Below are 23,463 nucleotides of genomic sequence, written 5' to 3'. Positions count from 1 at the left end.
AGCAGGGAGTGAAAGCAATGCACACATCTACACAGCCCCCCCCTCCATAAAGGGAAAGCAAGAGGCTGGACATGGTGGGGAGAAAGATGGAGAGTGAAGCGGCAACAAAGTGGCATGTAGCCAACTCCAACACATTTCTCAATAGATACGGCCACCAGCAGTGGGATGAAATCGAAGCGCTAATGAAGAAACTCTCCCAGTAGGAGATAAGAAAGAAAAAAAAGTGATTATACAGGAGGGGAAACCATTGCTAATGCCTGCCTAAAATTTGCACTGGACGTCGCCGACATAACCAGCAGACAAATGTGCACAGGAACAACACTAAGGAGGCATGCATGGCTCAGGATATCCGGCTTTAAACCCGAGGTACAGGCCTCCATAATAAACAAGTCCTTCACTGGAGAGGCCTTATTTGGCCAAGAGGGGGATGAGTCCTTGTAGCAAATCAAAAAGGACAACGAAACAGCAAAGGCAATGGGGCCCACCAATACAGAGGCAACTTCAGAAGAGGAAGCACCATCAGAAGGCCCACAGGAAGGGAAGCCTTTGCGACAGAACAGCAAAAACAGCAGCAACCACCCCAGGGAAGTACTCAACAATGTGGCCAACAGACCGGGTACCAGCAATGGCAACACCCTATGAGACAGCCCTTTAAAGGTAGAGGGATAGCAAGGGGCCAACCTTTCAGAGGTGGAGGAACAGCCAAGTGACTCACAAATAGCCCCAAGCCCACACACAACAAGGGTAGGGGACAGAATAGCTCAGTACTCACAGCAATGGGGAAAAATTAATACTGACAATTGGGTTTTAAACATGGTACGCTACGGCTACTGTATAGAACTCTCAAGCCTACCATCACCAAACCCACTAAAGACGAAAACAAATCAAATAACAGAACTGGTACAACTAAGAGGAGAAGTGAAAGAACTCCTCCAAAACAAGCAATTGAAAGAGTACCAAAAAGGATTTAAACAAGGGAAACTACTTACCCTACTTTCTGGTGCCAAAACAAGATCTTACACTAAGGCCAATCCTGGACCTCAGGTTCATAAACAAATTCATACACACTCAGCATTTCAAAATGACAACCCTACAGGAGGTAATCCCACTTCTGCAAAGAGGAGACTACAAGGCAACCATAGACCTTCAGGACACCTATTTACACATACTGATGAACCAAGCACAGAAAAGATACCCAAGATTCTTATTCAAAGGAGTTCACTACCAATTCAAGGTCTTACCCCTTTGGAATAAAGTCAGCACCAAGGGTTTTCACAAAATGCTTAGCGACACGTGCAGCATTCCTAGGAAGGAAGGGAATTCACGCTTGCCCCTACCTGGACGACTGGCTTATAAAGGCAAATTCAAAGGAGAAATGTCAAAGGGATACCAAACCAGTGATCACAACCCTACAAAAGCTAGTGTTCCGCTTAAATCGCAAAAAATCACCCCCAAAAACCACAACATTGTGCATTCCCCTCATACCCAATGCAAGACTCTACATGAGAGTAGGGAGGATCCAGTGGTTGTAACAGAGAGAATACAGATGGAGATACAATGGTGGGCATCCAAACACATAACCGGGGGAAGACCTTTCAAGACAGCAATTCCCTTAGTGACCATCACAAAGGACGCATCTCACCAGGGATGGGGAGCACACAGAAACAATTTAAGAATCCAAGGTCTATAGACCAAGACGGATGCGATAAAACACATCAATTTCCTAGAGCTGAAAACAGTGTTACTGGCCCTGAAAGCATTTCAAACGCAAATATCAGGGAAGACAGTACTAATCCAAACAGACAATACAGCAACAATGTTTTACCTGAACAAACTAGTGGGTACAAAGTCGTTCACCCTAACCAAGCTACCCCACAAAATATGGAACTAGGTGATACCACAGAGGATCAACTTAAAAGCAGTCCACGTACCAGGAAAGAACAACACAGAGGCAGACAGACTAGGCAGACAGGAAAAAAGCACACACAAATGGGATATAAAACAAAGGAGCCTAGAATTTTTTTTCAGGATTTTGGGGCACACCAACAATCGACTTGTTTGCATCGGCAGAAAACAGAAATGCCAACACTTTGCCTCCAGGTTTCCACACCACCAGTCAGAAGGGGATCACCTGTCACTAAACTGGTCAGGGAGATTTGGCTACGCCTTTCCTTCGATTCCTTAATACTGAAGGTACTGGAAAAGGCTAGGGAACTAAGGACGAACCTCATACTAATAGCCCCTCAGTGGGCCAGGCAAGCATGGCATTCAAACCTACTCAATCTGTCCAAGGGACAGATGATGAAGATTAAGGTGGAATGGTAGCTACTCACAATGCAAAATGGGCGAGTGTTCCACCCGGAACCAGCAACACTCAATCTAGCAGCATAGCATCCGAATACATAGAATTTGGACACCTAAACCTAACAGCTGGGACCATGGACATACTAAAGGAGGCTAGAAAATCAAATACAAAAAAATGCTGTGCATCAAAATGGAAAACGTACTTCCTATAGTGCACAGAGAATAACACCCTAGAATCAATATCTAGACAAGAAACAGTAATAGCCTATCTCACCTACCTGCTGGACAGTAGAATCAACTATTCTTCTCTCAAGGTACACTTGGCGGCAATCGTGGCCTACACTAGAGGAGAGTTATGTGAAAGTTTTTTCACAGCACGTTATAAGGAGGTTTCTGGAAGGATTCAAATGAATGGCCCCTACAAGAAGAGCACCCAATGTGGAGCTTAAGCATTGTTGACAACTTATGACGAAACCGTTTGAACCCATGCACAAAGCTGAACTGCGATTTACCACACTAAAGACCGCCTTCCTCATAGCTATCACATTGCTACGAAGAGTAAGCGAAATTCAAGCGCTAATAATAAAGGAACCATACATGCAAATTCACAACGACAATGTAGTCCTCAGAAGGAACCCCCAATTTCTTTAAGAACCCACACACACAATTGGAAAGAAAATCACGTACACTGGACTTAAAAAGGGCACTAATATACTACTTGGAGGAGACCAAGCAGCTCCGCAAAGGGAACTAACTGTTTGTCTCATGCCAAATCCAGTAAAGGATCATAAGGATCCCCCATCACAAGGGGGACTATCGCACGATGGACTGGAAACAATCCAAACATGCTACGCCACAGGTGGAAACAACTGCCTCACTATCCAAAAGCACACTCAACAAGGTAAAAGGGCGCAACATTAGCTTTTATGGCAAACGTACCCATAGACACTATCTGCGCAGCAACAAGGGCATCCCCACACACATTCACAAAACATTGTGGGGACATTCAAATGCATAAAGAAGCTCAAGTTGGACAAAAGGTACTACAGCCCTGTTTGCAAGCTCGTCATTTCAACCCAACCAACTCAAATAAAGGGGAAAACCACTATACAATCTGATGCACAGCACGTGAATCCAGAAAAAGATTCAAGCTGCAAAATGAAATGGTTACTTACCAGGAGTAGTTTTGCAGCCTGAACAGTTTTCTAGATTCACATGTGACCCACCCACCTCCTCAGAAAGGAGAACAGGACAAACAGATGGACAAGAGGTCTGTTGTGCATAAAAGCAAGCAAAAAAAGAGAAAAGGGGGGGAGGGAATCTGAAGATGGCTACCACACACAGGAACCTCTGGGGCGCCGTCTGACGTCATACAAGGAATAGACCAAGCACCAAATGGTGACGGACGCCGCCCAAAAAACAAACAAAAAAAAAAAAACAATCGACAATTCCGGACCCAACCACTAGTTGGCGGAATGATGCACAGCATGTGAATCCAGAAAACTCTTCAGGCAGCAAAACTTCTCCTACTAGCAAGTAACCATTTTGTTACTCTTATGTCAGCCTTGTAGCCAAAGTGGGATATGTATATATGAAGGTATGTATTTGTATTTATAAAGCGCATTCCGGCAATGGCATTGGAGCGCTAGGCAGCAGTGAGTAGAGTGACCAAGAGAAAACGAAAAGAAAAAAGAATAAAACTACTGAGGAAAAAGCCAGGTCTTCACCTGCTTTCTGAAGGCCATGAAATTGTGTTCCTTCCTAATTGTCACTGGGAGCAAATTCCAGTGTTTAGCAGCAGCCACTATAAATGCTGTCGCCCCATCTAGCCATACGAGTGCGAGGGACGTGCACCAAATAGGAACCTGTTGATCTGAGCTGACGACTTAGAGTGTACTAGCGTAACCTAGACGACAGTTATTTAGATCAGCGCATATGCAAGGACTTGTGCGTCAGACATAGACCCTCATTATGACCCTGGCGGATGGGGGAGAAGTGGCGGTAATACCGCCAACTGGCCGGCGGGAACAAAAATGAAATTATGACCATGGCAGTTACCGCCATGGTCATCCGCCACTTCCCCACTCCGACCGCCAGGCGTTGACGACCGCTGGGCTGGAGACTTCGGTCTCCAGCCCAGCGTCCGTCACCAGACCGCCAGCGGTATCACGACCCTGCATATCGCCATGGATTTCGGGTGGTTTGGAACCGCCATTAAATCCATGGCGGTAGGCACTATCAGTGCCAGGGAATTCCTTCCCTGGCACTGTTAGGGGTCTCCCCCACCCCCCTGCCACACCCCCAAAAGGTGGCAGGATCCCCCTCCCCACCCCTACCCCCAACATTGAAACACACCACCACCCTACACGCATACAGACACCACCATTACACATACCCGCACACATACCCACAAACATACCAGAGACACACAGTCATACACACACACAGTCATACACGCACATACATACAGACATACACGGACACATACTCACAGACATACAGACAGACATGCACACATTTTCAAACACACAACACCCCCGCATGCATACACGCACTCACACACCCCCTCTACATACTCACACGCACACCCCCATGCACGCACACAACACCCCCCACCCCCTCCCCTAACGGACGATCAACTTACCTTGTCTGTTGATCTCCGGGAGGGGACGGGATCCATGGCGGCTGCTCCACCGCCAGCACCCCGTCACCAGAACACCGCCACACCGAATCATGGGACGTGATTCGGTGGGCGGTGTTCTGATGACGGGGCGGTGAAGCAACCGCCACTTCCCTGCCGACCGCCAGTATGGCTGCTGGCGGCTCTCCATCCGAAAAAGGACGGAGGGCTGCCAGCAGTCATAATACGCTGCATGGAAAACCGCCTCCACTGACGGTCTTCAGCACGGCGGTTCCTCGCATAATGAGGGCCATAAAGTCTTGTAAATAATGCACGTCTTGACAGGTAGCCAATGTAACTGCCTCAGACTACTGCTGGCCAACTGGGCGGGGAAAATCTAATATTAGTCGGCCAGCTGCGTTTTGAACTGGCAAAGTTTTGTCTATATTAAGCATTAAAGCATTAGAATAATCTATTTTGGAAATTACCAAAGTGAGGGATACTGTAATTCTGAGCTCCTTTTGTAAATACGGGAAACATTTTTTCAAAATTCTAAGCATCCAGAAGCAGGCCTGAGTGATGAAATTACTTGAGACTTAAAGGCTAGGCCATTGTCAAAAATAATCCCCAGATTCTTAGTAGAACTGATGGGGGTAGAAAGATCTCCACATGTAGATGGCCACCAACGTGGGCTCCACAGGTCCCTACTAGAGCCAAAAAGTAAGATCTCTGTTTTGTCACCATTCATCTTAAGCCAGTTCAGGCCCATCCATCTGTTGATCTCTCTCATACAGTGATGAAATCGATCGGCGGCTTCCTCCCAATTCTTATGAACGGGGGTGATTAATGGAGTATCATCCGCATGGGCGGTGGCAAGAAAGCCGAACGATCGAATGTGTCTGGCCAATGGTGCTACATATAAATTGAATAGCGTAGGGCTAAGCGAGGAACCTTGAGGGACCCCACACGGTAGTTGATAGGCAGGTGCTCTGAAGTCTCTGCAACTTACTATGGTACCTCTGTCCTCTAAAATAGATTTCAGAGTGTTCAGCCTCTAACACCTGCTTGATGAAGACGATATGTCAGAATATGTGGAAAGATGGTATCAAAAGCCGCTGATAAATCTAACAGCACCAAAATGGCTCCTGACCCCTCATCAATTAATCTCCGGATAGTATCTTATGTAGTAATGAGGGCGGATTCCGTGCTGTTGGCTTTCCTGAAACCATGTTGAGTGGAGTCTAAACCGTCAGAGTCTTGAAAAAACTTGGCAAGTTCTTCATTAATATGTTTTTCAAACATTTTAGTTTGAAAAGGAAGAAATGCGATAGGCCGAATATTCTTGAGGTCATTTGCCACTCCATCCAATTGCTTTTTCAAAAGGCATCACTGTTGCTTCTTTCCATAGAGGGGGAAAAACTCCTTTAAGCAGGACCTTCTGATATATTGGAACAAGAGCTGTAGAAGGGGTCCCGGGGCGAGCCAGATCTAATGCCCATCATAAGCTCTTTGATTGTCTCCCGCTGCAGTGGTTGAAAATTAGTCAACATAGTACTATCCTCATCTATAGAGCTGTTAAGATCATCATAAGGATCCAATCCGTCTGCAGATTGAGTAGAGTTTGCTTGTATTTGTAAGACTTTATTTAAAAAAAAAAAAAGAGGCAGCCTTATTACAGAATTCCTGGGAGTTGTCTAGCTCTGGGGGAGTAGGAGGAATCGAGGGGGAACGTACTACTTTAAAGAGTTCTCTGGGAGTATTGGATGCTTCCTTAATTTTCCGTGAATAACACTAAGAGTCGCTCTGAGCTTTTCTCTTTCTATGGGATTGGAGTCTAATTTCCACATCCGTTCTTGTTGACGGTATTTTCTCTGCAAGTTCTTGAGGTCTTATTTTGTAAAAGAGCCAGGTCATTATGACGGGCAAATATCCCATCCAAAATATGGCCTGCCCTATGAGTGGCTGTCGTAACTTGTAGATTCCAATCCAGACTCGTCATAAGATTAAAAAATTCATTAAAATGTGGGTCCTGGCTATTATCAAAATGAATGCTGAAATCACCTAATGCAATACATTTAGAAGACATAATCAATGGCTCAATTATAGATGGCCAACAATGCAAAAAAGTAGAGTAAGTGCCCAGAGGTCGATAGACCAGCAGTCCCTCAAAAAGCATGGTGTTATTCTGACATATTTTGAAACAGACACCCTCACAGATCTCTGATGCAACATTTACGGCTTCCCACTGACCGGAGAGGGTGGACTTAATCGCCAACCCACCTCCTCTACCTGTGATTCTATCCAGTCTTTGAAATGAGTATCCAAGTGGAGTAGAAGCTTTAAAATCAGGACTGGAGTCCTCTCTCACCCAGGTTTCAGTAATAAAGAGGCAATTTAAGTTATTATAGTTAATCATGTCCTCTATTTCGGTCTTATGTTTGACCAAAGAGCGAGCACTGATTAAGGCACAACTCAAACAGTTAGTAGTGGAAGCCTCTATATTTTTGTAACTTTCTCACCCCACCTGTGATCTAATGTGAGGGTAAGAAGTAATAGATGGTGTCCTAGGTGACCAATTGCAGTATTTACAGCTCCAGCCCTCTAGATTTTTAAGAGGGGCCTCAGCCTTGTGCTCACACCCTTGACCTCCTACTAAGGAGAGGAGGGTATGAGAAGAGTAAAGAATTTGGGTCAGTGCGGGCCAAAACGAGACAGAATCTCCGGCCCCCGGAACCGAACAGGCTTGCCTTCGGCGTGCCCACTGCACACGTCCGTATCTTCCCCTGATTAAGAGCCACAGGCTCAATTAATTGTAGCCACGCGACCGCACGTCAACAGCTAGACTGCTGACCTAAATTCCCTCACGCAGGTCGTTGCTCTAATTTCAAAGGGGAGGGCTCTGACAGGCCCACACTCCTTTCTAATAAAGAAGTAATGAACTGAACACCTAAAATAACGAAGCTCAAAGACGCCTAAAATCAATAATGTTTTGTGCTAAAAGTCGGGGGGGGGGGGGGGGCAAGAACATCCACAAGCAGTGAGTCTGCAAGCTTAGACAGTGGCCCATTAGACCTAATAAAAATATTTGACAAAATAAACACACATATAAAAACAATCAGTTTAAAAATGATCACTCACTCGCTGTTACCGCTATAGAAAATGAATATTACCATCTCCCTACATTGACAACACCCTAGTAGCTATCTTCATCTTGGCTGGTGTAGCTGTTCTACGTAAAAAACTAGAGTAGAGGTTAAAATGTTAATACTATATTGCGGGAATAGGGCCATCTAGAAAAATAGTCAAACAACTATTCTTTTTAAATAATTATTGTAAATCCAATTCAAGGGCGAATTCAGGTTTTAATATATTAAAATAAAATATTAAGGAAAAGTAACTCTTAGAAAGTTACCTTTTCCCTCCATTTAGTTCCTGGAGGCTAATTTGCGGTGAATCTTCAGCTTCTCCCAGCCAGTGGTTAGCCTTGAATAGATGTGAAATGCCTTCCAGAAGCAAACAAGAATGGGCAGAAATTATTCCTCCGAACCCCCCAGGATATGCAGGGTGGGAGTTGTAGGCATCCTTTTTGACACTACAGTGTCAAATCCTGCTTTAACTGTGTACTAGGTTTACATACAACACTTTGGGTGCACACGGAAAGGAGAGAACAGGTTGCCAAGGCAATTCTTCTGCTTCCACTGTCTGGTTGCTGACGGACCATGCTTTTGTCCTAAAAGATGTCTCTGGGTTTGTTGTGGGCATAGTACACTCCACAAGATGGATTTTAGTGTTAGATGTGGACAGAGACCAGGATTATCATAGTATGCCCCCCCTCGCCCTCAAAGTTCACGTTTAATAAGGTCTAAGACTTTCTTAAAAAGTTATCTTTAAAATTCCCCAGACGCATTACATTTTGGGCCTGGTTGTCTTCAAAATCCAAATTTAATGTGGTCTAAGACTTTCTTAAAAAGGTATCTTAAAAATTGCCAGGCACATTGCATTTTGGGCTTGTTTGGGGAAAGGCAAACCGAACTACTGAGAAGTTGGGTAGAGGTGGCCCCTGGAACTTTTAACCTGTCTGCGTAGGGAGGGGGCAGGTGTCACCCCACCCACTAGTTTGTTTCAGGCATAAATGTGGCATCTCCAGTTAACCACTTCGTAACACTTTCTGGACCTGCAGATAATCAGAAGAGGACTGGACCTGCTGTCTGTGAACTGAGAAGAGTCCTGATGAACTGAACCTGCACAGTCTTATAGGAAAAAAAAGGTGGACTCCCAGGGTGAGTTGGCTGACCGTCTATGTGGCTACAGAAAGACAAGCTGCAAGAGGCCTTTTCCTGGTTTCATTTTGTATATGGTTAAAAAAAAACACTAGTTGCCAACAAAGGTATTTTTTAGGGTCTAGTAATCCAGTGGACAGTGCCCTAGGATAGAGGTAAATATCTGGACTTCATTAATGTCCTGCTTCTCAATAAGAGGCAACCCTTTGTATGAAAGGCAACAACATACACACATAATGGCCCCATCTGTCAAAATGCATGGAAGCTTCCTATAACACAGAGACCTTAAATGCTAAGTAAGAAGGAATCTTACACAAAGCACTTACACTTAAATCACACATTTACACCAGTATTATAGCTCCTGAAACTCTTAATCGAAGAGCTGCCATTCAAGATCTTTACACATACACCACAACCACTCCAGAAAACCACTACAAATATCAGAAGCAACTTAGTAATAAATTAAGAAGTAAGAACCTGTTTGTCGCCATGAAGTACGAGGTCTGCGCCAAATCTTTGCTTGCTGCAGGAAAAAAAAAAAGACACAGAGCTGTCAGATGCTAAAGGGAGAGAATCACTGTCTCAAGTAACTGCACGTTGTAGAGTGACAGTAAGAAAAAAAAATATAAGTATTGTTTTGATAGAGATACATTCAGCATTATTACTTCTTCATGTTTGAACAAAACACACAGCCATGTTTGATTTGTAATCTAGAACCTGGGATCTGTTCTTTTTTTAATTTTATTTTAAAGAAAGAATACTCTACCGCTAAGAAATGGTACAGGTGCCTGGCAAAATTTATTGCCAATTATTTGAAGTTTTGGACACTGACAAGGGGAAATCATTCTTCTCTGGGAAGAATATCCCTTACAGTACAGCGTAGCTTTGTGGGGTTTGATTTCGGACTATGAAGAACATAGACCAATTGAAAGTCAGCCAAGTTTCACGTGACAAGGAAACAACATGTTTGCCTACAGTTCTAATCCCATAAACTGCCTACTTCTCAGAATGCGCACATCCCAGGAGCCAATGGCACCCTATCTTTTGTTTCAAACTTTTTTCAGACCATAGGAAACTGTAAAGAGTGTGAGAGTGTACATGCACACACTATAGTCCATGAAATAATTATCTTTTGTTTAGCTTATCCAACAGCCAGAATCATTTGAAGAGCCTTGTTTCAGTTTTTAAGAACTCATGATCCTGTGCCACAAATTCACAGCACAACTGAAGAGATGGTTCTCTGCAGATTTCTAATTTCAGGACTTGAAGTAATGGGCTCCCTGAGACAGGTTTAATCTGAAGGCCATTTCAGCTTCTAATTGCAGAGGAAAACGTGTTTGGAGTTACACATGAGAGGCCTTACAGATTGCTGTCATGTTTAAAGGAGGGACGGGTGTAACTCATATAATTCTGTGCAGCGTAATCATGCAGAATTACCTGAGAGTTCCACAAAATTACATGGAATTCCAAGAGAAGAGTAATTCTGTGTTCAGTGCTACTTCTTAGTGGGAAAATGTCCCCGTGCATCCATTATGGAAACAAGGGTGCATTTTGCACTAAGTGCATGCAACAGAACACGAAAAGTGACTGTGAGCAGCCGCTTGCACTCACTAAATGGGCTCTTTAGGCAGGATTTTCAACCAAATTACACCCAGCATTTACCGCTATTTTCTTAACACAAAATGCACCCTCTCATCAAAAATGGATGCATTTTGTGCTAAGAAATAGTGGTAAACGTGGCAGAACATGAAAAGCGAGCATGAGCGGACACTCGCTAAATGTGCTCGAGCTGTAGTATTCTCTTCCAATTACTCTTGATTACGCAAGCCAGAGTAATTATTGTTATCGGTAATTCTGCATCAAAGTATTACCAATATTACTCTGGCATAGTATACATTCTACCCATGTCTAGTTTAAAGGCACTGCAGAGAAATTCTCAGTGGCATTCAAAGGACAGGTGCTAGCCCTTCAACAAAGCAGAGGTGTTCAGCAGATTAATTCCAAGGATACTTGTGCACGGTTCAGAGAAATCCTCAAAATCACTTGAAAAGCGATAAGGCTTGTTATACTCAATAGTTTCAAGCATACAGCTCTTCACCATAGTTCACCTCTCTTACAAACAGTTCTTCACACAATGCTGTCCGTCATAAAATGTTTACTGACAAGCCCCTAATCTCTGCCACATACATAAAAGTTCCAGGCACAAGCTACACAGTAAACCCTTGCCCTACCACTGAAATCCAGAATCTAATAGACATTATGTTGTGATACTCTGGCCCTTCCAGACATTTCCCTTTAAAGATATTCCTAGCACCCAAGGGACGTAGATTATACAATGATCTATTGTCCTTGCACCTCACTTCTCTTCGTCTTTCAATGAGGCCTCGCTCTGAAAGGGCAAACGCTCTACAGGGATACTCTGTCTTTATCCATCATGATCCTTCTTACTACAGACAAGCCTGGCACGCAAAGGTTGCAAGTTTTACATCAATACATGGTCCTTGAACCTAATTTTTACTTTTACCTCTGTGCTAAGCCTTACAAAGACACACCTCTGCAAACCACTTCACCCCTTACAGACGGGCTCTGCATCATGGCACAAAGGGCATTCTGCGACTATCTGCCTTTCCAATCACTCAACTCCTCTTACTGAGCCCCAGTATCTCAAAGGCTTTACAATGACACTGACTCTGGGCCTCACTTCCCCTTTTCTTCCAGACAAAATGAACACTCAAACAGAACTGGCGATACAGTCATACACTCCTTTGCTCCTTTCTCGAAGGTAGCCCTTGCCAAACAGGGGATAAAAAGTCTTATTGTGGGTGGGAGGGGGGTTTGCAGCACAAGATGGCAGTCGCCACCTAATAGCACTTCTATGCCAACAACGACCATCCTTCCAGATCTAAGCACAGCTCGGTACCATCCAACAGTCCAGGTGTGAGTGGTGCCTCCAGGAAGCCGGAGGAGGGAAGCCTCGAAACCCCCCGCTCAGCATGATTGACTGGGAGAAGTGAACATTATGCTCGAAGAGTGTCCTGCCCCTCCTCTCCTCCTTGCCTTCTGGGAGCTGTCTCCCCCGCGTGACATGGGGAACCTCGGAGCCCCAGCGCAGCTTGATTGGCTGGGGTGAATGAACATCCTCCTCCCCTGCAGAGCAGACCCGGCCTGGTCTTTCGAGCACCGGTGGGTCAGGAGGGCCTGCCCATGGGAGAAAAAAGTTGGGGTCCAGTTGACTGACCCTGAGAGAGGGGATGGACGGAGGGGTGTAGAGGAACATAGGGAGCCAGCGCCCTCCTCGGTTCCGGGTTGCTTCTGCCATCCGCCCATGCTTGGGTAACGGCACTGGCGGGCTGGTGAGTCCTAGCAGGCGGATTCTGCGACTGGAGAAGGAGGAGGCTACGCAGTGAGGTGCAGTTAGCTGTGGGGCACGACACTGGAGTGCCCCAAACCAGTGGCCGAAAGGCCAGAGCCCCCCGTTTTCTTGGCTGCTCGTGCCACCCACCCTTGATGGGGTAGGGGTCTGGCGGGCCAGAGGTGTCTATCAGACCCTTGGTGGGGACACTCCCAGCTTCCATGGTGAAAGGAAATTCGAAGTTGAGACAGAGCAAACTGGACAGATTCGCCAAGGTGATGCCACATGCGCTGCCACTCCTTGAAGACCAAAATTGGGGAGGTTGGGGCAGATGAGGCACTGCTCCAGCAAGACCTGAAAAAAAAAAAAAACACTGGGGAGGGTGTTGGTTGGCGAGACGAAAATTGCAACACTGGACACAGTGAAGGATCTTGCCGAGGCAGTACAGAAAATTTGAGCCCTCTCCGGAGAACTGGTGTAGCGTGTGTAGGAAGTTGGCTCTGTATGTGCTATTTCAAAGTAAGGAATAGCATGCACAGAGTCCAAGGGTTCCCCTTAGAGGTAAAATAGTGGTAAAAAGAGAGAACACTAATGCTCTATTTTGTGGTAGTGTGGTCGAGCAGTAGGCTTATCCAAGGAGTAGTGTTAAGCATTTGTTGTACATACACATAGGCAATAAATGAGTTACACACACTCAGAGACAAATCCAGCCAATAGGTTTTGTTATAGAAAAATATCTTTTCTTAGTTTATTTTAAGAACCACAGGTTCAAATTTTACATGTAATAGCTCATTTGAAAGGTATTGCAGGTAAGTACTCTAGGAACTTTGAATCATTACTTTAGCATGTATACTTTTCACATAAAACACAATAAGCTGTTTTAAAAGTGGACACAGTGCAATTTTCACAGTTCCTGGGGGAGGTAAGTTATTGTTAGTTTTCACAGGTAAGTAAGTCACTTACAGTTTTCAGTTTTTGGTCCAAGGTAGCCCACCGTTGGGGGTTCAGAGCAACCCCAAAGTTATCACACCAGCAGCTCAGGGCCGGTCAGGTGCCCAAAACACATAGGCTTCAATGGAGAGAAGGGGGTGCCCCGGTTCCAGTCTGCCAGCAGGTAAGTACCCGCGTCTTCGGAGGGCAGACCAGGGGGGTTTTGTAGGGCACCGGGGGGGACACAAGTCAGCACAGAAAGTACACCCTCAGCAGCGCGGGGGCGGCCGGGTGCAGTGTGCAAACACGCGTCGGGTTTTCAATGGAAGTCAATGAGAGATCAAGGGATCTCTTCAGCGTCGCAGGCAGGCAAGGGGGGGGCTCCTCGGGGTAGCCACCACCTGGGCAAGGGAGAGGGCCTCCTGGGGGTCACTCCTGCACAGAAGTTCCGTTTCTTTGGGGGCTGGGGGCTGCGGGTGCAGGGTCTTTTCCAGCCGTCGGGAAATGGAGTTCAGACAGTCGCGGTCAGGGGGAGCCTGGGGATTCCCTCTGCAGGCGTCGCTGTGGGGGCTCAGGGGGGACAACTTTGGTTACTCACAGTCGTAGAGTCGCCGGAGGGTCCTCCCTGAGTTGGTTGTTCTCCACCAGTCGAGTCGGGGTCGCCGGGTGCAGTGTTGCAAGTCTCACGCTTCTTGCGGGGAGTTGCAGGGGTCTTTAAATCTGCTCCTTGTAACAAAGTTGCAGTTCTTTTGGAGCAGTGCCGCTGTCCTCGGGAGTTTCTTGTCTTTTTCGAAGCAGGGCAGTCCTCGGAGGATTCAGAGGTCGCTGGTCCCTTGGAAAGCGTCGCTGGAGCAGGGTTCTTTGGAAGGCAGGAGACAGGCCGGTAAGTCTGGGGCCAAGGCAGTTGGTGTCTTCTGGTCTTCCTCTGCAGGGGTCTTTCAGCTCAGCAGTCCTTCTTCTTGTAGTTGCAGGAATCTAAAATCTTAGGTTCAGGGAAGCCCTTAAATACAAAATTTAAGGGCGTGTTTAGGTCTGGGGGGTTAGTAGCCAATGGCTACTAGCCCTGAGGGTGAGTACACCCTCTTTGTGCCTCCTCCCAAGGGGAGGGGGTCACATCCCTAATCCTATTGGGGGAATCCTCCATCTGCAAGATGGAGGATTTCTAAAAGTTAGAGTCACTTCAGCTCAGGACACCTTAGGGGCTGTCCTGACTGGCCAGTGACTCCTCCTTGTTGTTTTCTTTGTTTCCTCCAGCCTTGCCGCCAAAAGTGGGGGCCGTGGCCGGAGGGGGCGGGCAACTCCACTAAGCTGGAGTGCCCTGCTGTGCTGTGACAAAGGGGTGAGCCTTTGAGGCTCACCGCCAGGTGTTACAGTTCCTGCCTGGGGGAGGTGTTAGCATCTCCACCCAGTGCAGGCTTTGTTACTGGCCTCAGAGTGACAAAGGCACTCTCCCCATGGGGCCAGCAACATGTCTCTAGTGTGGCAGGCTGCTGGAACCAGTCAGCCTACACAGATAGTCGGTTAGGTTTCAGGGGGCACCTCTAAGGTGCCCTCTGTGGTGTATTTTACAATAAAATGTACACTGGCATCAGTGTGCATTTATTGTGCTGAGAAGTTTGATACCAAACTTCCCAGTTTTCAGTGTAGCCATTATGGTGCTGTGGAGTTCGTGTAAAACAGACTCCCAGACCATATACTCTTATGGCTACCCTGCACTTACACTGTCTAAGGTTTTGCTTAGACACTGTAGGGGCACAGTGCTCATGCACTGGTACCCTCACCTATGGTATAGTGCACCCTGCCTTAGGGCTGTAAGGCCCGCTAGAGGGGTGTCTTACCTATACTGCATAGGTAGTAAGAGGCTGGCATGGCACCCTGAGGGGAGTGCCATGTCGACTTACTCATTTTGTTCTCACTAGCACACACAAGCTGGTAAGCAGTGTGTCTGTGCTGAGTGAGGGGTCTCTAGGGTGGCATAATACATGCTGCAGCCCTTAGAGACCTTCCCTGGCATCAGGGCCCTTGGTACCAGAGGTACCAGTTACAAGGGACTTATCTGGATGCCAGGGTGTGCCAATTGTGGAATCAAAAGTACAGGTTAGGGAAAGAACACTGGTGCTGGGGCCTGGTTAGCAGGCCTCAGCACACTTTCAATTCAAAACATAGCATCAGCAAAGGCAAAAAGTCAGGGGGTAACCATGCCAAGGAGGCATTTCCTTACAGCGTGTCAAAGAAGCCGAAGGGTGCTCAAGACTGGGTGCTCTTTCTGGGATTCCTGGATGGTGCATAGGACCCAAGACCTAAACAGTGGCTGAAATCCCCGAGGCCCATGATTGCACGCTTTATAAACTATAGGGGCAGAGACTTGGAGCCACATGTACAAAGCATTTTGCACGTCTCAAACGGCGAATAGGGCCGTTTGCAACGTGCAAAATGCAATTGGGATGTATAGACCCATTTTTGCGATTCTGTAATCTATTTACCGAATCAAAAAAAGGGTTTGCGAGTCGCAGTCCCATGTATGACTGTTTTGTGACCACGATTGCGGTCGCAAAACAATTGCAGTTAGCACCAGTTTTCCCTTTGTGAATGGCAGCGAAAACATTTGTTCAGAACAGGCAGTGGTCTGAAAAAATGAAAAGAAAACTTTTAATTTTTTGTTTTTGAAATGCATCTCTTTTTCCTTTACCCTCTACGGTGCCTTGGACGAGGTTCCCAGGTGCCTCCGTCCTGCATGGGGCCCACGGGGGAAGCGCTAGCGCTCCATCCGTGGGCCCCATACCCCGTCAGGGATGAAAGGGGAATCGCTTCCCCTCTCACACCCAGTGACGTTTGATGACGACAGCACGCAACCGCGTGCTGGCCTCATCAGAGGTCGTCTCCCGTCACGCTGGAAGCTTGCAGAAATGCCCACTTGACACCAGGGAATTGTTTTTCTTTTATGTGCAGGGAGTGACCCCTTAGGCAAGGGTCGCTCCCGGGGGGGGGCCAAATTGTGCTTAGGTCATACCTCTAGACACCAGGGATATATATATTTTTATTTACTTTATGTTTTTATGTATGGGGAGCGACCCCTTAGGGAAGGGTCGCTCCCCTGGGGGGCAAATTGTATTTAGGCCATTTCTGCCCCCCTTGGGGGCAGATCGGCCTATTTCTGTTAGGCCAATTTGGGGGGCAGAAACCACTAGACACCAGGGATTGGTGTGTGTGTATGTGTGTTTTGTTGGGGGGGGGAACCCTTGGGCAAGGGTCGCTCCCCATGGGGACACATTACCGTTGGGGGCAGATTGGCCTATTTTTGGAAGGCCCATCTGCCCCCAAGGGGGGGGGGCAGAAAGCTCACCAGAGACCGGGGAAGATTTCTTTTTCAAAATAAGAGGGTAGGGTTATGGCCATACCCCCACCCCAAATAAATGGGGCCAAAGTTGTTCTGCTCACCAGTGGGCAGATGGGGCAATTACCCCGATCCACACCCCGGGGGGAAGAAGGTATACTAGATGCCATGAAATAAAAATAAAAAAGAAGAAAATTGTGTGACTACCAACCAGTATGGGCCTGGTTATGCCCTCACCGAAATGAAGGGGCTAACAGTCATTCAGCTCTCCCTGCACACTAAAACATCTTATCCCATGGCAAGCAAGAGGACATTTGAGTTTTTGTTTTACATTTGGGCCATGAGAGCTTGGTAACTCTCAAAATTGTCCTACTTGGAATGGTGAGGGCTGCACTTTTTTTTTAGTTTGGGACGCTGCCATGTAGAAAAATCCACAAGACCTAGACACATCTGAGAACTAAACATCTAGTTGATTCCAGGGTGGTGTGCTTCACATGCACCCTGCACCATTTCGTTACCCACAATGCCCTGCAAACCTGCAACTTTGCTGGAAAGCAAACAGTTTTGTGATGGAACCTTCCGGAATCTGCAGGAATCCACAAAATTTCTACCACCCAGCATTGTCTCATCTATACTGATAACATTTCTGCTGCATTTGTCAGCCTAAAAATTTTTTGTTTCAAACTGCCCTTTTGGACCCACTCTGGTTCCCCTCAATTTTGACGTGTTTTTGGATCTTCCTTGTCACAAACACTTGGCCCACCTACACAAGTGAGGTATCATTTTTACCGGGAGGCTAAGGGGAATGTTGGGTGGTAGGAAATTTGTCCCAGTGCAGTGATCCCACACAGAAATGTAGGAAAAATTTGATTTTTTAGCTACATTTGAGGTTTGCTGAGGATTCTGGTTAAGAAAACATTGGGGGATCCACGCAAGTCACACCTCCCTTGAATCCCTCGGGTGTCTAGTTTTCAGAAATGTCTGGGTTTGGTAGGTTTCCCTAGATGGCTGCTGAGCCCAGGACCAAAAACGCAGATGCCCCCGCAAAAACAGGTAGTTTTCTATTTGATAATTTTGATGTGTCCAGATAGTGTTTTGGGGCATTTCCTGTTGCGAGCAGAATGCCTACCCACACAAGTTAGGTACCATTTTTATTGGGAGACTTGGGGGAACACTGGGTGGAAGGAAATTTGTGGCTCCTCTCAAATTCCAGAACTTTCGGTCACCGAAATGTGAGGAAAAAGTGTTTTTTTAGCCACATTTTGAGGTTTCCAAAGGATTCTGGGTAACAGAGCCTGGTGAGAGCTCCACAAGTTACCCCATCTTGGATTCCCCTACGTCTCTAGTTTTAAAAAATGCACAGATTTGGTAGGTTTCCCTAGGTGGCGGCTGAGGTAGAGGCCAAAATCCACAGGTAGGTACTTTGCAAAAAACACCTCTGTTTTCTTTGGGAAGATTTTATGTGTCCACGTTGTGTTTTGGGGCACTTCCTGTTGCGGGCGCTAGGCCTACCCACACAAGTGAGGTACCATTTTTATCGGGAAACTTGGGGGAACATAGAATGGCAAAACAAGTGTTATTGCCACTTGTCTTTCTCTACATTTTGTCCTTCCACATATAAGACAGTGTGTAAAAAAGACGTCTAATTGAGAAATTCCCTGGAATTCACATGCTAGTATGGGCACCCCAGAATTCAGAGATGTGCAAATAACCACTGCTCCTCAACACCTTATCTTGTGCCCATTTTGGAAATACAAAGGTTTTCTTGATACCTATTTTTCACTCTTTATATTTCAGCAAATGAATTGCTGTATACCCGGTATAGAATGAAAACCCACTGCAAGGTGCAGCTCATTTATTTGCTCTGGGTACCTAGAACCTACAAGCCGTATATATCTACGCCACCAGAAGAATCCAGCAGACGTAACGGTATATTGCTTTAAAAAATCTGACATTGCAGGAAAAAGGTACAGAGACAAACGTAGAGAAAAATGGCTGTTTTTTCATCTCAATTTCAATTTTTTTTTTATTTCAGTTGTTATTTTCTGTAGGAAATCCCTTGTAGGATCTACAAAAATTACCCATTGCTGAATTCAGAATTTTTGTCGTTTTCTGAAATGTTTAGGTTTCTGGGATCCAGCATTGGTTTCACACCCATTTCTGTCACTGACTGGAAAGAGTCTGAAAGCACACAAAAATCGTAAAAATGTGGTATGTCCCAGTAAAATGCCAAAATTGTGTTGAAAAATTGGGTTTTCTGAATTAAGTCTCCATGTTCCTGAAAGCTGGGAAGCTGGTGATTTTAGCACTGCAAACCCTTTGTTGATGCCAATTTCAGGGAAAAGACCACAAGCCTTCTTCAGCAGCCCTTTTTTCCAATTGTTTTTTTTTTAAACAAAATTTTTACTGTATTTTGGCTAATTTCTTGGTCTCCTTCAGGGAACCCACAAAGTCTGGGTACTTCTAGAATCCCTAGGATGTTGGGAAAAAAACGACGCAAATTTGGCGTGGGTAGCTTATGTGGACAAAAAGTTATGAGGGCCTAAGCGCGCCCTGCCCCAGATAGCCAAAAAAAGGCCTGGCACCTGAGGGGGAAAAGGCCTGGCAGTGAAAGGGTTAAGGAAAACGGGCTGCATTAACAACAACAACAACAAAAAATGCTTTATTTATAAGCAGTCACAGACATGGTGGTCTGCTGTCTCCAGCAGGCCACCATCCCTGTGAGGGCGGCCATTCCCAATGGGGTCGCAAATTGCGACCTAACTCATGAATATTCATGAGGTAGGTCATTTACGACCCCCTTGCGAATCACAAACAGTGTCATTGACACTGTTGTACATAAGGTTTTGCGAGTCGCAAAACCTGTATTTTGTACATGTGGCCCTTGGTGCTTTGCACAATTAGGGGCTTGGGAGAAGTAAAATATGAATCTACAAGAATCCTAGTTTTTTCCAGACTTCACCAAACTAGTTCAGCAACTACAGAAACCCTTTGAAGGGGTAAAGCACAAGACTGCGGGGTTTGAACCTTTGCGATATGAGGCTGTACCCAACAATTCTCAAGGTGTTTTTACGGTATGAGTGTTAAGAGTAGATGGGGGTTTTCATTCACTGTTCTAAACACAGACAGTTCGAAGTGTTACTTATGAAGGAGGGTGGGCGACAGACATTTCCTGAATTGGTGTGGTGGGTGGTTCTGGGCCCATGTTGGGGAAGGGTGGGAGGTACAGCTGGGGATGTTTTGTTTAATGAGTATTGCGAGTACAGGACACAACCCGCGCTCACAAGACATCACGCACAACAGGACAGATGGTGGAAGGGATCTGGGTTGGATTCCCCTGGGATACTCCCTTTTCCTTCAAGGTTATTCATGGCATCATACACCACTAAGTCGCTGACAGTCCTGTTGTGGAACGTGTATGGGCTGCTTGAAAGATCAAGCATAGGGTGGACACACAATACATCAGTTGACAAGCACAGCAGACTGGGGAACACTTTTAACTGGGCAGAAAGGCAGGTACGTGTTGCTAGAGCACACTGGATATATTAGCCAGAAGGAATCTCCCCCTTTCCAGGTGTTGAAGACCTGGGCTGACCCTAGAGTCTGCTACGTGGCAATGCGGGGAGATGGCACAGCAGCACAGTCCTGATTTTCAACATGTATGCCCCCCTCTAAACTGCTGAGACGGACAGTCAACGGTTTGAGGTTGATCCTACTAGACTTGTGTAGGGAGTTACACATCGTGGGAGGGGACTTCGATGAGGTCCTGGACCATGGGCTAGATAGATATATTCCTAGGGCGGCACCCTCCGGCTGAGCTACAGAGCTTGCCTGCTTCACAAATACAGAGGGATTCAGTGATGCCTGGTGGAGTCACCACCCAAGCAAGAGGATGATCTTGTTCTATTCGGGGCCCCATAAATCTATGTCTATGCTGGACTACGTGTTCTTACGCACGTCTCAGATACCCTGAGTCAGAGATGTACGTTACCCGGACCACAGGATTTCTGACCACTCCCCGCTGATGTTCTAGCTGGGCACCAGACAGCCCCTCAGTCAGGTCTCCTGGAAATTAGATGTCTGGGTCCTGAGAGACCCAGAGGTAGAAGAAACTCTTAGAAAAGACACTAAACTATACCCTGAGGAGAACAAGGGGCCGATGTCCTCTCCGGTTACCCTGTGAGAGTCATACAGGACGGAGCTCGGGGATAGCTCCAGAAAGAAACAGAGGGAGGAGAGAACACTCCAGCTGAAGCGCCATTTCCTACAGTTGAAAAAAACCTGGGTGTCCAGGGGTGAGGAAGTTACTCGTCACCTATGGGAGGTAACAAGAGATCAATGTCAGAACCTGGTGACCAATGCAGCAAGACAACATTACTTGGGGACCCAGAGATACCTATACGACGTGGGCAAAAAGGAGGTCTGACTTCTGCTGTGGCAAGGGGAGGAAACGCACAGTGGGTGGAGGTGACTTTAGGACGCTGGCCTGGTGGACACCTATGGTATTATCGCCATATACCAGATCCAGGAATCCCCTATTAGTGAAGTGTAGGCAGTGCCTAGGAAGCTCGAGCTCACTAGAGGTAGCTGTGGATGAGCAGCCAAGACTTTTCTAGGAGACAAGCAAAGCTTATGCAATACCACTATAGTCACACAGCACTATCACACATAAAAGGAACCCCACTGTGTTACAAAAATAAAGGTACTCTATTATAGTAACACAAATACTAGAATACTGAATAGGCAATTCTCCACCTGGAGGTAAGTAAACACTATTATATACACATTAGTAATCACTAAAGAGCATAGAAAGCAATAAGCATTGGCAAAAATGCAGGTAAACATTGAGGGCCTTAGGGGAAGGCCAAATCATATACTAAAAAAGTGGAATGTGAAAGACAGTCTCCCACCCCAGGATGTGGAATCAGTAGAGGGGTGCTGGGGAACTAGGCACCCCAAAAGGTGAGTATCAGAGTGACCCCAGCTACCAGGAGAGCAGAGGTAAGTACCTAGTTTCCCCCAAAACCAACAGGAAGACTTTGGAAAATAATTATGCAAGACCCAACCAAGACTAGAAGAACCCAAAGGTGGATCCTGACAGAAGAGGACCTGCAAAGGAAGGGGACCAAGTCCAGTTCGTGTTGGAGTGTCCGGTGGTGGCAAGAGCCACTACCCACCCTTCTGTGGATGCAAGACCAGGTCGACGGTGGACGAAGAAGGTCAGCAGTGCAGCATAGGAGATGAAGAGAAGTCCCAGGAGTGATGCAAGTAATGTCCCACATCGGCGACTGAGATGCAGGCAGTTGGTGGTGCAGGAAGACCACCAACAAGCCTTGGCAAATGCAAGAGACGGAGAAGAAGGTTTGCAAGCCTGAAGAGGACCAGCAAGGTCCAGGGGTCTCCACCCAAGGAGGGGAGTCCGAAGTGACCCTCAGCAGCTGGGAGAGTCACTAGAAGAGGAGGCCGCTCCTACAGGCAACCCACTGGCAGCAGGCAAAACAGTGACAGTAAGGCCCACACAGCACACTTGAATAGGAGTCCCACTTTGCAGGAGCAGCAGGTAGGAGATTGTGCTTTGCAGAAAGGAGTGCTGGGGGCTGGGGCTACATGGAGCTTAAAGATCCCTTGGAGGAGGAGCAAACAAGCCTTGGTAGCTGCAAGAGTCCCGGTACACAGGGCTCCTGTCCTACAAGGAAAGGCAAGGGCTTACCGTCTCCCAAGTTGATCAGCTCGTAGAGAGGACCAAGGGGACCACTCCAGACCACCACCTATGATGCAGGAACCACATAGTTCCGGAGGAGAAAAGATCCACACAACTGGTCGTTGTTGCAGTTGGTGCCTGCAGATGCAAGGGAGTGACTCCTTCACTCCAAGGGATTCCTTCTTACTTCTTGTGCATGCTGAAGACTCGCTGCCCTAGGAGGATGCACAGCCAGGGAAACATTGCAGTTGCTGGATGGAGCCAGAGAAACAATATTGCAGAGCAGTCTCGTCATGGAAGTTGCAGATTGCCGGTTTCTGGAGGGTCCAGTTGCAGTCCCAGTGCCAGAAGAATAAGTAAACAATGCAGAGGAGTCCTGCTGGAATCTTGCACGTCGAATCTGAGGACCCACCCAAGAGGGAAACCCCAAATAGCCCAGAAAGGGGGATTTGTCACGTAGCAGGGTGACCACCTATGAGGAGGGGGCTGTGACGTCTCCTACCTGACCTGGCCACTCAGATGCTCTAAGGGGCCTCTGCCCACCTTGGATTCAGGATGGCAGAATCAAGTGGCCACATGGAGGCGCTCTGGGCACCACCATTGGGGTGGTGATGGACAGGGTAGTGGTCACTCTCCTTTTCTTTGTCCAGTTTTGTGCCACAGCAGGGATCGGGGGCCCTAGACTGGTGAAAAACGGTTTATGCAAGGAGGCACCAAATGATCCCTTCAAAGCATACCAGTGACTTAGGGAGGCTACCCCTCCTAAGCCATGTAACACGTATTTCCAAGGGAGAGGTTGTTACCTCCCTCTCCCACAGGAAATACCCTGTTCTGTCTTCCTCTGCCTGAGCTGGTCAAGCAGCAGGGGGTAGAAACCTGTCTGAGGGGTGGTAGCAGCACGGGCTGCCCGGAAAACGCCAGAAGACTGGTAGGAACAATGCT

At 46.9% G+C, this 23,463-nt stretch overlaps 1 protein-coding gene across 1 annotated transcript in view; it reads right to left on the bottom strand.

The window, feature by feature from the left end:
• The window catches only part of CCNT1 (cyclin T1), a 118,195-nt gene that overhangs the window by 77,882 nt on the left and 16,850 nt on the right, over window positions 1–23,463 (bottom strand). Inside the window, exon 6 of the mRNA XM_069230505.1 lies at window positions 9,682–9,727. Coding sequence (XP_069086606.1) covers window positions 9,682–9,727 — 46 coding nt within the window. The remainder of the gene's footprint in view (window positions 1–9,681; window positions 9,728–23,463) is intronic.

This window comes from Pleurodeles waltl, chromosome 4_2 (assembly GCF_031143425.1).
Source record: "Pleurodeles waltl isolate 20211129_DDA chromosome 4_2, aPleWal1.hap1.20221129, whole genome shotgun sequence".
Classification (NCBI taxonomy): domain Eukaryota; kingdom Metazoa; phylum Chordata; class Amphibia; order Caudata; family Salamandridae; genus Pleurodeles; species Pleurodeles waltl.
Note: the sequence above shows the minus strand (reverse complement) of the source record. Positions and strands in the feature narration are given on the sequence as shown.